The 16,014-nt window shown below is 34.5% G+C and overlaps 1 protein-coding gene across 1 annotated transcript in view; it reads left to right on the top strand.

Annotated features, from left to right (window-relative positions):
* The first annotated feature begins 7,352 nt into the window (after positions 1 to 7,352).
* The window catches only part of LOC129267299 (uncharacterized), a 47,326-nt gene continuing 38,664 nt past the window's right edge, over positions 7,353 to 16,014 (top strand). Inside the window, exons 1-2 of the mRNA XM_064103254.1 lie at positions 7,353 to 7,425; positions 9,144 to 9,215. Coding sequence (XP_063959324.1) covers positions 7,353 to 7,425; positions 9,144 to 9,215 — 145 coding nt within the window. The remainder of the gene's footprint in view (positions 7,426 to 9,143; positions 9,216 to 16,014) is intronic.

The raw sequence follows: 16,014 nt of genomic DNA on the forward strand, positions 1-16,014 counted from the left end.
ATTGATATTTGATCACAAGATTGTGCCTTCTGTCCTAATAGCATGCATCTCCTCCCCTCTACATGAACTTCCCTGTCCACTCTTGTCAGTTCCCCCACCCCTGTTCTTATTCAGGGAGGGGTCTTGCCTCCCTGACCCCCCCCCCCCCCCAGTTATACACATATATTTTCTACACCCACAGGCCAAAGCGAACCGTGGTTTATGTTTCTGAGGTTATTTTCAGAATGAATCATATCTTTGTTCTGGGGGTAATTGCAGTATTTGAGAGGGCATGACTCCAAGAAACACTGATGTCCTTGTCTTACAAGGAGACTACTTCCTTTATCCAATGTCTCCACCAAATCTCACTGGATTAAAAATATTCATTAGAAACTTTGAAGATAGGCAACATTTTCTCAGACAATTGTGGCTGTAGATGTTAAGATTTTATTTTCAAATCACTATATGTTGGCCTAAACATGACCTACATACAACCAAGCTTGATCTCTTTTCATCTATTTCATTACCATAGATATGTGAAATTCAAGACAAAGCTCTTGTATGGCCTGAAAAATATTTTTCCTGTCAAGTTTTTTTCATATGAGAAGAATTCTGGGTGATTTGGGGCCAGGTTTATGATCATTGCTTTCAAATGAAGGTAGTGATATACATGTACTTCCTCCATTCTAGATCGTTGTCAGTTATCATATTATAGGGCATTTCAGTGAATTCCTATTTAATCTCATTGTAATCCAGGCCTTAACTGTAGACCAATTAATAACCCTACAAGGTTTAGCTACATGGATTAGTCAAAGCTCAAAATGTATTGATTTATTGATTAAAGTACAACAATCGGCAAACCTGTAATACATGTACTTCAGCAGGTCCTTATATACAGTCAATTAGTCTGAATTTGTTTTTGACAGTTATTTAGAATTCGAATTGGATGAAAATCGGTAGAATTGAGCAAAGGTCTGATATCTTTAGATTTTCTTGTTAGATAAGGGTGGGAAGGATCAAATGACCAGAGCATATCTGACGAACAATGTGATATTTAGAGAATGATTAATATGATATTACTAAAAGTCAGCAGGAAACCTGAGACGAATATCAGCGGATATCTCACTTGCATATTTTCATTAAATTCAGAGAAATTTGAGACTATTGTCAATCACTTTTATGCCAGTCATCTTTTAAGTTCCATAAGTTGTCATAATATTGAACTCTAATTTGGTGGTAATATTGTATGAAATACATGTACATGTAGTCCTCTATCTATTGCTGTGATTATGGAAGCCACGCATGTACTGTTGAGTGCCACCTTTGATTTAAAAAAAAGTCTGTTCAAATAAAGAAATAAATGAATATTGAGAATAGAAAGTATTTCTTTTTCCCAGTAAGCAGCAGGATGTCGTTGGTTTTATACAAATTTAGAGCCTTTTAAGATTATAAACATATTCCATTGGTAAAGAGATTTTATCCTTTTCCAGGTCTAACCAACCGCAATATTATTATAAATCAGTGATCATATTTCCCACGATGAATAATCATGTTACACATTCCCATATAGCACCAGAGCCGTAGTAAAAGTAGCCTAGTTTATAGTGCAGACACATACATGCACCATTGGTTTGCACTTAGTGTGCTTTTATTATTGGAGTCTGAACTAGGAGGCTAGTTTCTCTCATGTACATGACCTATGGTTGCTCTTACTTGACACAGATAGAGGTTTAGAAGTCTAGTCTCAACCCCAGACATGGCATAACTTGAGTAAAGTGTCAAATTCGAGTCTGTGTCAATAGACTACCTGAACCTTGTCGGTGCTATTAATAGACTCAGTGAGGGCCCATGGGAAAACATCTTGTCCTGACCCTGAGGTCAATCCTCGGAGGTCAAGTGCAGGGATAAGACATTCATCCTACTCCGCCTCCTCTCATTTCATTCATAAAGATTGGGGAGTGTGTATGTGGGAAGAGAGAGGGGCCATTGAGCTTTATATGGCATTATCATGTTTGGGTTGGGTATTCAAAATGAATTTCTCCCACACTGTTTTTGTGCACACTTTTTGTCAACTGACTCATTGTTCAAGACTTCAAGTTTGTTTAATTTCTTCTTTCAATTATATTTTTTTACACTAATTAGAAATGTAGTATTTATGTTATTTTAAAAGTACAGTTGTCTTATGCTAGTATTCTGTCATTTGTCGACTGGGGGACATATTTTACATCCGATAAGCATACTCATCTATTTTCAGGGATGAAAGTACCAGTAGTATTGTTTGTCAGACATACAAGTACAATGGCTTTTTAGTACTTACAAATTTTACCTTTATACTTGTAATCTATGCTTACAAACTTTACCTTTACTTGTAATCTTTGGAAATTTACAATATTAGAAATGTTGATCAATTTGATGAAAAATGATGACTGTAGACATTGATTTTGGTGAGGTCAACATTTTTGTTTACAGCTTCATGTATGTGTCTCTGGATGGGAACAAATTAACTGGGTTGGCTTTTGTAATTTTAAGATGGGAGCAGCAAAGAATTTAGTTTAGTTCCTTGTTTTTACATTAAATTTGTAAGATAACCTAGGAGTTTGTTTTCCATTTTTTCCCCAGGAAATATACACTGTATTTTTAGTGTTTGTAAAGTTTCAAAGTAGTTTTGATAGATTTTAGGGAAGTGGTACTTAACAGGCTAAGGACTATTGATTGTGTGAAAGTAGTGTCAGAGAGTATTTCATAATCAGATAATGATTATGATAATGATTTCTTTGAAATCGATATGGACTTTGAAAGTGAATATTGGAGATATTTTAATATAGGGCCTACCCAGTTACCTTGGTTTCATGTTCCTGTACAAGTCTATAATTCAAGTTTGGTGAATGTTGTGGTATAATTCACCCTACATATAGGTAATGATATTCTCATTCCAATTCATTTTAAATGATGAAATATCCTACAGGCTTTGACCTGTGTTTGAGTAATGTCCTTTGTTTATGATTTAAGTTCTAAGTAAAACCACATTCACAATCACCTATGGTTTTTAAAGTTTCCAGGTGGGTGTTTCATAAAGCTGTTCGTAAGTTAAGAGCGACTTTAAGAACGACTGGTGATCCTTTCTTTTGATAAATGGTATATTCATTAGCGATGGTTTTGTGCGTAGGAAAGGATCACCAGTTGTTCTTAAAGTCGCTCTTAACTTACGAACAGCTTTATGAAACGGCCCCCAGTTATCACAAACAAGCATGTTATCCATTTGAATTGTGATCTTAGTATGCCATTAGTACAGATATAAGTGACCAATGATTGTAGTTAATAATATCCTTTCTTTATAACTGTTTCATATGATTAATAATGCCGAAACATAAACAATCTCATGTTTACACTAATCTGATAATAATTCTTCAGTAATCGAACAACACTACAGAAGATAATTAACTCCAGTACATATTATTATTATTTATGTTGGGGACAAACTTGGCTGAGTTCTAAAATGACACAGATATTTCAAGGTTAGGAGGAGTAGTGGAGCTTAGCAGAGATTACAAATTTGTTGTTTTTCCTCTTTACAATTCACCCCAAAAGGGGGACAGGAAGTGGAATAGTTCCTTCTTTTGGGTGTCAACATTAGCCCTCTAACTACCAATAAGCTTTACTATAGGCCTACATTCATACCCAATTTGGAAAGTACATGGACATTGTATAGGAGAGCTTTTTTAGTCTTGTAATACCCAATAATCCACACTCACACCGTTTTGTACAAGTGTACAACACAACTTTTGATGCATATTGAATGAATTAATGAATTTATTTATTTATTTAGTTATTCATTTATTTATTTATTATCCAATGCAATGATAAAAACAATTTACAAGTTTACAGCAAATCAGTTATGAATACATAGAAAAGCAAGGATAATAGGAACCAGAAAATAGCATGAATGCTAGTCCAGTCTGGCCCCATTCCTTTTTTACTATATCCATGGAGGCTACCTCCATGCTATATCTTAGCATCACAAAGTTCTTGTAGTTTGCTGTAAGGTCGGAAGTATCTCTTCAATATGGGCAGAATCCCTGCAAAAGTTTCTGTAGTTAGGATTGTTATTTATATATATATAGATTTTTTTTTTACGAATTATGTAGTACAAGCATCTACTACTGGCCTATATTTTTTATTGTTTTTGTTAGTATATAGGCCTATTTATTTATTGTAATTATGTTTGTAATTTCAATTCATGTCGTTGTTTCTCATAGTCCTACAAATGTGTTATTTTTTACAATGAAATATAAACTTTTATTTGATGTTTTAACTTGTATTTCTGGATAATTTGCTTTGGCACTTGCAAAACAGGCCTCAATACTATTTGTGTGCCTATGCATGGACCTACTCTAGTACCTATTTATTTTTAATAAATCAGTGCATTCCTATTGCATTACTTCCAAGAACACCTACACAATAGAAGCCTGTGCTAACCAAAATGAGTAAGCAAGACTAGACCATGTAATCATTGTAGGGTGTTACCTATTGTGATGTCATAATGCAAACAATCAAAGCAGTGAATGGTAAAACCAGGATATACATTGTAGAGTATAGAGGGAAGTGCATAGTAATGGCATAGTTTTTTTTATGTAGGCCTATATCTGATCATCAAGGAAATGACCATGCACTAAAGATATTTAGGATGAGTAACAAAATTCAATGTATCAACTAGAAAACATGCTATTTATTACAAGTGTGTCATGCATTCATAACAAAATCTTGGAAATGTCTTCAATATTCTTCTTGAATGAAATTTCCATTTCATAGAATTGTTGATTAATACAGTATTTGTATGCAGTATTAAATCTGACTTACTGTACAGTCTTTGACATTAAGTGGCAGGATTGAATATGGTCATATTTTCCCCATATTATTTACAGGGAACATTATATGTAACATTGATGACTGGCTTGCCCCCTCCCCTCTCTCTTTAATGTTCTGTATTTGTATATTACACCAAGCTTCTATCCTACATGGTGTGTGTGTATTTAATACCCCTTTCATAAACCCAATTATGCGGCTAATAGCACAATAATTTGGTCGAAAAATCTGAGGAGGACCAGAGTTATAATCCGCATTATTTTGATGCTGCAATTATCCGCACAATAGCGGCATCGGGACCAGATTTTGACTTTATGAACGCATTTCCAAATAATGCGGATAATTGACATGGTGCGGTCACAAGGTCATCCTTTTCCAACACAACCGCATCGGAGGGGGCGTGTGCAGTTGTCATGACGATTATCCGTCTTTTTCAGGACGGGCGCTCGTAAAAATAGTGCAGATTATTTTCGGAGTTTGTGAACGCAATTTTAATGAATTGTCCGCATTACTCTTAGGCGGCTAATTGGAGGGTGGGTTTATGAAAGGGATATTAGTTTTGTCAGACGTGTATCAATCAGATATGATTATTTCTGTCTGGGACCGACCTTTGACGTCACCATCCGAAAGACGTGACCAGGGCTCGAACCTCTGCATCAATTTGTAACTTCCCCACATAGCTTGGATTACAGGCGCACGCCACAACGCCCGGTTACATGGTTACATGGTTATCCTACATGGTTACACTATAGGCCTATATATATATCATTTGTTTGTGATCTTATATCGAAGCACTGTGTTTCTTTACCAGTTCATCAGGGAGGACTTGTCTTCCTTTTAAAAATATATTTCAGTTTCATCTGGATAGAAAAATGTCTTGTATCTCAGAAAAAAACATTTCCTTCTGACAACTATTGTATTTCATTCAGTGAATTTTATACTTGCAAAGCATATTTGACAAACTTCCAAGATTATTTTGGGTCTATCTGTTCGATTTCGGAAGAAAGAGAAATATCAGATTCAGACAAAATGGTTTCAAGTTTTACAGGTCAATCCTATTTTAATCTCGATTGCTTGGCTTATTAAAGATGAATGATAATAACTTGGGTTCTTTGTGGTGGTTGTTTTTCCAATATTTAAGGGCCTATAAATATAGGACACTACAATGTTATTTCATAGAGTTAAACTGAATCAAGGTTGACATTGGTTAATGACAAAAAGATTTCAATTTGTTTTTTGATGATGAGATTTATGAATAAACCTTTAGGAATTAAATCTAGATCTCGAGGTCGACACTATCCACAGTTTATTTTGATTTATTTAAATCCCTGTAATTTTTAGGATATAGGCCTGGTTTTCTGTGTAATCCCATACTTTGCTTGTTTTTATATTTCTTTATTATAAATTATGTTCTTCTTATAGTTATTCATATTATGGCATTTAGCAATTGCAATATTATGTGTAGGTCTGAAATAGAAGTTTGTTAATGTTTAGAATGAGTTATAAGCAAAAGGGAGACTACTGTAGGTGAAAAAAAAAGAAAACGAAAGAGCATATAAAAGCATAGTCTAGTGTATAACACTTGAGCTAGATTGAAAGAAGAATTAAACTTTGGCTTGAAGGTTTGTGAACATATGATTTTGTTTTGCTGCTGCCCATCATAACCCAGAAACCACAAATGATAAAAAGGATATGATATTTTTGTGGCTTTGCTAGTCGGAAATTGACCAATCTTGTTGGGTAATACTGCATTTATCACACTTTAGCTATGACATTAATCTTTGCATGTACCAAGTGTTATAAATCTAAAGGGCAGTCCACTCATATGTCTCTTCTTTTTTTAAGGCAGAATGAATATTTTTTGGCTCCAAAGGGGATGTAAGCTTTGAGTAACTTGGTACAGAACAGGAATTAACAAAATGGCTATCATCCGAAACAATCGAGGAGTAAGATTGAAGTAGGAAATAACCCAAAATAGTGCCAACTATTATTGATAGGAATTGAGATAGAGACAGTAGACACCGTGGTTCCCCAATGGGTTGTGTGGTGCTATGACTGAGAGGACAGTTCATGAAAAATATGGAGGTGCAAACATGAAAAGTATGGAGGTGCAAACATGAAAAGCTGTTTGTGGGACTGTAGGGTTCAATGTGCAGTAACTGCTCTATTATGTTAATTGTGAAAGAGATAGCTCGTCTGTGCATACATTGTGGGAATACACTCATCCATGTGTGGGATATCTATGGTCTTAAAGGGGGAGGTCATTCAAGTATATGATGGCTAAAGTAGGCTTGGTATTAGTCTTCTTTCTGCAGTACATGTATATGTTGAGGGTTACCACTGCATAGTACATGTGAAGGATTAATGGGATATGGTTTAAGTAGGGCTATATGCCTTCAATTTAAATAAGTTAGAGCTATAATAGGCTAGAGGTTTAGCATAGTTTCATCAGGGACTTCCCTGGTTTCATGTATTACAAAGATACAGCTGAGTAGATCTGCCCATTTCAGATGGGTTTAGGAGTGACTAGACCTACTCCATTGGAAGAATCGGTGGTCTTAAAGGGGGAAGCCACTCACTGGAGTATTTCAGCTTAATATCATCTGTTTATTAGCCTCTGTTTAATACTTAATGTGTAAGCCTAGATGCATTGCTTTTTAATGCAATTTGTTTTATAAGGGATTACATTTTCTTGTTGTAGTGTACCAATTAGGCCCTATCTCGTCATTTTTCAGTATTCTTGCTGATAGTTAATCATCCAAAATATTCCAGGAGTAATTTTGATAGGAGTGGTGGTTGAGGGTTGATTTAGGTGGTGTTTTTGTTTTAAAAATCTTGCTGGTCTCACAAATTATTGAGAAGCCAATGTGAGCCAAAGTTACGACATTAAAAAAAAAAGGATTCTACTTGCTCAACTTATTTGGATAAATACCGGTAACAATTGTGAAATTTTCGTGACTGATTAATAAAAAATCAATGTTTTGGAATATATTTTCACATTAGTTCCTCATTCGATGCCAGGTGTTTGTATGATATCATGCTATTCAGAATGATAAGAGGAATGTTTGAATTGTTTGCTTACACTGGCATCAAGACTTTGTCATAATTAACAACAAAAAATCCTCTTTTCAAGTGGCATGATTTGCCAAGCCTGGTATTTAGCTGACTGAACGATCCAGATAAAACTTCCTTGTTTTCTCTCAGAGTATTTTTTGGTAAGGGCCCATTATGAATTCACATTCAAAAGCTGCCTTTTCTGCCAGTGGTTGACTCCAAGCTTTTTTTAAACTTGAAGTTGGTATTTCCCCCCATTTTCTCATTTTATGACTTCAGAATATTTGTAACCTAAATAAATTCTGGGATGCACTTTAGGGTATTTTGCAACCTGTAATTCTTTCATTGTCTATCCAATATACTAGTACAAATACTGTTATGCCATGAAATAATTGTAAGACATCATATTTTCGGTTGCAACAGACTCCAGAAATAACAGGATAATTCAAAATTCAGGCAGATGCAGAGAGTTGGCTGATGTATAGTAGGTCCATGGTTGAACGAGAGGAGCGTTGTTTCTGTCCTGTTTCTAGGGTGGTGATAATTTGTTGGTTTTGACAGTTGTGACCCCCTTGGCATGCAGTGTCATCTCTTACCATGTTATCTGTAAAATGATTATTCATCATGCAAAAACATAGTTGGCAAAAACAAAATGTTTTATTGGATCATTCCTGGTTTTATCCTTACTTTTAGATATTATGTGATGATAAGCCATATCTCTCTAGAGAAATTTGTTGTCATGATAATACATCCTCAATTTTCTTCTTTTCATCCTCCTCCCCTTTCTCTTTCTCCTTGTTCTCATCCTTGTCATTTTTTCTCCTTTTTATTTTCTCAGAATATAGTTATCTCACCTTTTCTGCTTTCTTTTATAGCAAAAATTCAAAATAAACAAATTATAACACTGTGTTAGTCTCTTGGTGGATGGTATTTTCTTGTAAAAAAAATTTGTATAATTTTTTATGATAAAATTATTTTCTTCATTTGAGAGTAATTTGAAGAATATTTAGCTTCTTTTAAAATGATGTTAGATTGTCCTCACTTGGAAAAAATATTCTTTGCATATTTTCCCTTATTTAATAGAATGTATATTAAAGTAGGTCTACATGTTTCTTTAAGAAATGGTTATCTGAAGTAAAAGTGAAATAAAAATGGAAATCTGCACATTGCAATGGTTATGTGATCTTACACTGTTATGCACAATCATGTTGATTGAGCATCTTGTATAATTTGTTTGTATATAAAAGGATTGCCAACAGGTGCACCACTTACACCAACCAATACATCAGAAGGGGGGCCGCCTGATGGTATTCCTCAAGGTGAAGATGTCTTAAATTTGCCTGCTATATCACCAAAAATGAAGCGCGGCAATACTTTAAAAATAGCAATTTTTTATCTCACTTTTAATAAAAAGTTGTTAAGATTGCATTTCTTCTGTGCATTCTGAATGCTAAAAATCACACAGGTTTCACAACTATGGCACACAAATTCAAGAAAAAAAATAATTCATAGCAAAAATGTTTCAAGTCAATGCATATTTAAGCAGATATGAAAAAGGTATTGAAAGCTCCTCCCCTCCTACCCCCCCCCCCCAAAAAAAAATGCTAAAACTTAAAAAAAATTAAGGCAAATTGCACGGATGATATTCACACTAAACTCCTGGTGGTTCTAATAAAAGCTGAAAAATAATATAAACATAATTGAGGATAAAGATAGATAACAGTAAATGAACAAATAAATAGATAAGTAAATAAATTAATAAATTATGTGAAACAAGTAAGTAAATGAGTAAATGAATAAATAAATAAATAAATAAATACATGAATAAATAGATAAAATCACAGTCTGTTTCTCTCACCTTTTTTGTTTTTATTAAAACCAACATGAGTTTGGACTTTCCTTTTAAGTAAACAGAGTGGCCATCTTTATTTTCCCCATCCATTACCTCCTCAAAGCAGGGGCGCTGCAGGTTCCATTCAATTCTATTTTCCTCTCAAAATTGTATGAACACACATTGTTTTATTGCAAAGATCTAAAAATACTGCTTTACAATAAAATGCATTTTCAATTTTGCATCCTTCACAATACCATAGGCCCTTAAGTTTATCCAAAAGCAAAAAAATAAAAATAAATAAATACTCATAAAAAAGTTGTACATGTACATCATTTCAAAGATCTGTTCATGTTCTACAATGCAAAGCACTACATATTTTTCTTTTTCCTCTATGAAATTGGCTGTTTTCATATTCATAATTCATCTTGTTCATTATTTTTTTTTACAAATTATGAAAACATTTTTTTTTACAAGAAATGGCTTGAGGCCTCTATCCTCTTTTGTTTTGCCAATGGATTTGAATGACAATCCCTTTGTTATTTTTGGCAGAGTAACATATTATGAAGTATGAAATTAATCAAGCCAAATTTCTTTCTCAAGCTCCTAGGAAAAGCAGCAAGCAGCAGCCATAAACCATTGTTCTTCTATGGTGATGGACAGTGGAGGCCTCATATAATGTTGTGCTGTCATGTGCATTGTCAAATAGAAATAATAAATTTTCATAGTGGCATATCATAAGAGGGAATCATTGGTTAGTTAATAATATTGCCTTGTGTGCTGGGTATAAAGTTATTTCATACATGTAAGGGTGTGGAGTTAGTTTATGATATTGACTGAAATCACAACACATGGGTGTGTAGTAATAGGCCTATATTCATTATTGGCGTACCATAACAGCATGGCGTACATCATACATGTAGAGGGCATTAGTTACCCACTCCAGGGGAGCGTTTCGTGAAAAGACAGGTCGGACGGTTTATCAGACAGGTCCCATTTTATCCGACAATTACCATAGTAAAAGTACTTTTTATCCAATCAGAACCAACGAAAGACGTCGGATCTGACTTCTTGTCGGACAAAAATGTTGGTGAAACGCTCCCCTGATATCTGTTGATCAGTTATCTCATGTCTGAGGTGATGGCCAATTATTCTACTGATCCAAAGGTAGAAAATTATACTAAATAATTTGCATAATTCAAAACAAAATCAATATCTATGTGTGTCCTTGCTATTTGATAACTCACCTTTTTGTTAAATCCATGACCGGTCAAATAAATTATCTTATAGCTGGTGGTCAACTCCAGTCATGAGTACAATATGTTAAACAAAATGAATGCCTTTTCATTTCTACGCACTTAACCAGAATACAGTCAGGTATGTAGATTCTACGTAATTATATGACTGTATTCTAGTTAAGTGCATAGAAATTAAAAGGCATTCATTTTGTTGTAGAATCCACTTCATCATCATATAATTGTAATTCATGATAATGCCTGAATACTTGTAGTGACTGGAGATTGAAATTTGGTTTCATGAATTACTCACATTTTATATAAATTGGCCAGAAGTAAGCACTTTGCATTTTCTTGATTACAGTCCAAATTTATCCGAATTAGGTTAAATGAGTAGATTCCATTGTGGTAGGGAGGTCTTCATGGAACAAAATTGGGTGATATGCAGAGATGATTATTCATTCAAAGTATCAAATTAATAAAGCCTGCTGAATTATGACTAAGCATACATGATGGCTAAAAACCAAAATACGAAGATGAATTGTAATTTCATGATAGTGCCCTTCGTTGGTATGGTATACTATAAATCTTCAAATCCTTGTCTCTCAGATAGGCATTGAATGAACTGTATATCCCCTGGATTACTAAGAAGGGGTACAATGATTACAATATCAAAGGATGTATTACCTTTTATTAGTTTTACTTTATAAAGTAGAAAAATATTAAAAATTGCCTAGAATCAGTTTATGGCTTGATAAGATGTCCATTATAAAGAGCTTTTCCAATCTATCTCAAGAGTGTGTACTGGATGATAGTTGACCTGTAGGGTTTAAATCAGTCTTAGATGCTCTTTAATTTTCTTATCCTTATATGTAGACAGATCATTTACCTCTTTTTCCCTTTCTTGTTGTATGAAGTGACAGTGATTGTCACCCATTAATAACTATTTGGTATTGGTGGGATATCTATTTCTTTTCATTAGCAGCTTGCCTTTAAAAGCGTGAAGGAACACATATTAACCTATCAAAAGAGCAAACTTATCAGGTTTCCTATTGTCTTTGCTCATACAGTATCAAAGGCATCATCTGTTTACCACGGTTCCATAGACATGCATGGTTAATGAAGGGTGCAGGTACCTAACACTGATATCATCCAGTTCTGATATTGCTGATTGTAATTCCTGGCTATTCTTTGCTCTAGGGCTTCTAGTAATTCTATAAATATGCTGGTTATCAAATGGCTAAATAATGAAAGCAAGTTATGAAGGGCTGGGAACATGTGTAGATGGTACAGTACCGCCCGGTAATAGTATAATGGAGGAGGAGGGGGGGGGGGTCAGTCAGGCATACAGAAAAGTTGCTGGTCGGGCATAGGAAGAAAAAAATAAACAGATGGACAGAAAGACATTTCATTTCATTACAGAAAAAATAGGTAAAGAAGAGAGAGAGAGATAGTCAGTAAATGTATACAGTAATATATCGAGATTATAGAATTAAAAATTAAAACAAAGGAATGAATTGCTGAAAATAGAATCTTAAACAATAAAGCAAGGAGAAAGTATGTATAGAAAGTCATATTAAAGGGATCGTTTAACTTTATGAGCAGCTGATTTAAAAAATTCTCAAACTGAGTTGAAACGTGCGTATGAGTGCCTGTATTTGTCCCCAAAAACCCTGAAACAGACCACAATATAGGATGAAAAACTCTAATTTAGATACAAGTAGCAATTTATTAGCCTGATTTTGAGAACCGTCTAGTAGACGGGTTCAGCTTATGACCAGTTTACTCCAATTCAAAAAGTCCGTTGGCTGTTTTGACTGCATTCTGTTGTGTGTATCTCCTTTACACACACTATTTAGCTGCACTGTACATTCAGTGTATACCTTGTACACACTGTATGTAGGTCATGCTGTGTTCATCTAGAATTAATGTGTTGTGGTGCACAGATTCCCTGTATACATATAGTCATTGAAACCAACTCCCAATTATTTCAAACTTTGGTTTACATCTCCAAGGTTTTAAAATTGATCCTGTAAATATAATACTTTGAAACTTTTGGGATGGTTTTTTTTACACTATAAGCCTAATGTTTAGCCCATTTTCAGGAACCAAAAGGAGAATTTTTTTTAATCAGAACAAAGTGAAATGATCACTTTAAGAACACAGCTTTCATTGCAATATGCTAGATGTTAAGGCATACTATTAAATATAGGGCAATTAGGAAAACCAATAAGGAGTGAAAATAACGCTTCACTCCCCACTATTATAGCTCCGCTTAAAATCGCTAAAACAGGCAGTCTAACCCAAGATTAAGTTTGAAGCTGTTTAAGTCATTTGCGCATCTGTCCCTTCATATAATGCTACAGTGCTTGTCATTTGGTTTTATGAAGTGGAACAGTCAAGGAAGTATTACTTTAAGGTCAATATTACTTTAAGATGTCAAGTTGTATTAGATACGGTACTAAATTACAACTGCAACTTTTATAGGCCCTTTCCCATTGAGATTGAGATCAAAATTTGGGCCGGCCAAAACCGATACAGCCAGGCATGCATATATGCATTCATTGCATTGGGTTTAGGCCAGCCAAACTCCTCCACCCCTTTCATATCAAAGGTAACCATTAGGGTTTGGTCAGGTCCAGAAATGCCTCTTTACCTGGCCAGGGTAGCCAATTTTTTTTTTCCAGACTAGCCTGTAATCGGGCTGGCCAAATTCATGCTTTCTCAATCACATACAATTTTCGGCCAGCCCATAAAATGATAATTGTTTGATGCCTTGGAATAAGGCATGAATTTGATAAATCACTGCCGCTATGCACTAACCCCTCATGGCTGTAAATGCACCTGTCATACAAGTATGCGCTATTCTTCTTATTATTAATATGAAATGTTTATACTTGCATGGCATGCTTTGGTTATCATGGATTTGAAACATGAAAATATACACCTTTTATGATTTAATTTCCTTACATTTGGATACATCATTCAACTTGTGTTTTATTTTTTTTTTGTTTCTTGGAGGTTTAATTTGGAAAGTCACATTTTCAATACTTACAGGAATGCATTCCATGTTATTTTTTCCCATGACCGTCAACTTGAATAGAGAGCATACTAAAGATTTTGTGAATAATAAACCTGACTTATGTATTGTAGGTTGCACAGTTTGTATACTGTGCCTTTGTTTCAAATCTTATAGATTATACAGCGGTCACATTTGCTCTATGGCAGCCGTAGGGCGAGTAAAAAACAGCCGTTTTATTCACTTTTATTTCAAACCACCTATATGTAGCTGGTACATGTACAAAAAAATTTACAACGGCCGTTTTCAACTCGCCGTACAGCCACCTTAGAGCAAATGCGAAGTGAGTTTTACTTTGCTAAAATGTATTTTGCCATACAGTATAATAAACTTGTGTTATTATTAGATGCCATTTTCCATAAGTGATATGCACTCTGAAATGATATGCACAGTCTGTTGCAATTATGGCGTAGGAAGCTATTAGCAAAATGGAGTGTGATCAATAATGGGTAGTTGAGGTTTGCATCAACGTCGGGTCGTCATCATGGTAACAGACTCTGGTAGGAGGGACTTCCCCTTTTATGCTTGCATCGTAGTCTTTGAAGAGGACCTTTTTTAACCCTCCTTGTTGAAACCCTAATACAGCATTATTTGGGTGAATACTTAGTTGCAAATGCAAACCTCTTTTACTTGTTCTAAAGTGTTCTGATGTTTGACAATAAGGCCATATGTATGTGGAGTCACTGGAGTGTATAATGTGCTGCCTGCCATAGCATCTCGGCCTATATTTCAACTGTTGTTGAATAAAGAGACTGACCAATCTCTACACTCATCTCAAGTCTTCATGAATTGTTGTTTGAGATATGGGGTCTGTGTGGCGAATCTAGATAATATTTGCTTAAGCAGGTTTAAAGGGTATAAATTGATTATATGTCTTTAATAGAAAATGTTGCCAGGGTGTATATATGAAACAAGAGATATGTGTTTGTGTATTGTATTTGTAGCAACAATATGCTAACAGTCATGCTCCATTATCAGTTGTCAATCTATAGATCAAATATGACTTCAGAGACTGATATGTTATGGCAGAAACATGGTAGAGTCACTATAAACATGATGTTACTAGTACTTCGGACTTGGGGATGAATTAAAAATGTTTATCTGTAATAAATGAAACAAGGAACCAATTTTTAGGATTTCAATATATTTTCCCTTTAGATTGTTGCCTATGTTTCCATGAATTTGATTGATCACAAATGATCAGTTTTTATAAACTCTCTGTAAACTCTTTTTCATCAGAATTTAGAAATATTTTTCGCTGATAAATGTGACCTCTTTGAATTGGGTTTATCCATGTGAATTGTGATGGTCAGTAATAATCTCTGTGCGGTAGAGGTACACTAATGATGGTTTGATTTTCAAACTCTTCTCGTCTTAATCAGTTCTTAACTTTCTGAGACTTCAGGAGCTCTCAATTGCATTTAAAAACTACCTTTCCTTTTCTCTGCTTGAAATTAATTTCTCAATTGTAAAAGTATAATTTTATTGCATTGTGGCTCTAGCTTTATATTTTATAATACCAAGCTATATGTTCATGTGATATTCTGGCATGTCAGCGAGCCCTTTACTTTTTAAGCCTCCTTTGCCCTATTATTGATATATTTATTTTGAGCTACCTGTTACTGTTATGCGCTTTACTTGTATCCTACTAACAATATGAGTTTATTCTCCAATAGTATTGTGCCAGCACCTTTACACTTTCTCACATAATATCCCAACTTCTGCTTGGATAAATGATACAAGGGTCCTGTTACACGAAAGTTATGGTAATTTTGCCATCCAATGGTAACTTCCATGGAATCCTTGATTCTGATTGGCTGTTGAATCGTTGAGTATCGTTACCATGGTAGTTACCATTTGGTGACATTATGGTATCTTTTGTGCAATGGGACCAAGGTTAATTTCATTTATTATTAATGAATTTATGGATGTTTATTCTTCAACTTTCGAAACTTATTATTAGTATTTATTCA

This window comes from Lytechinus pictus, chromosome 8 (genome assembly GCF_037042905.1).
Source record: "Lytechinus pictus isolate F3 Inbred chromosome 8, Lp3.0, whole genome shotgun sequence".
In the NCBI taxonomy this organism is placed as follows: domain Eukaryota; kingdom Metazoa; phylum Echinodermata; class Echinoidea; order Temnopleuroida; family Toxopneustidae; genus Lytechinus; species Lytechinus pictus.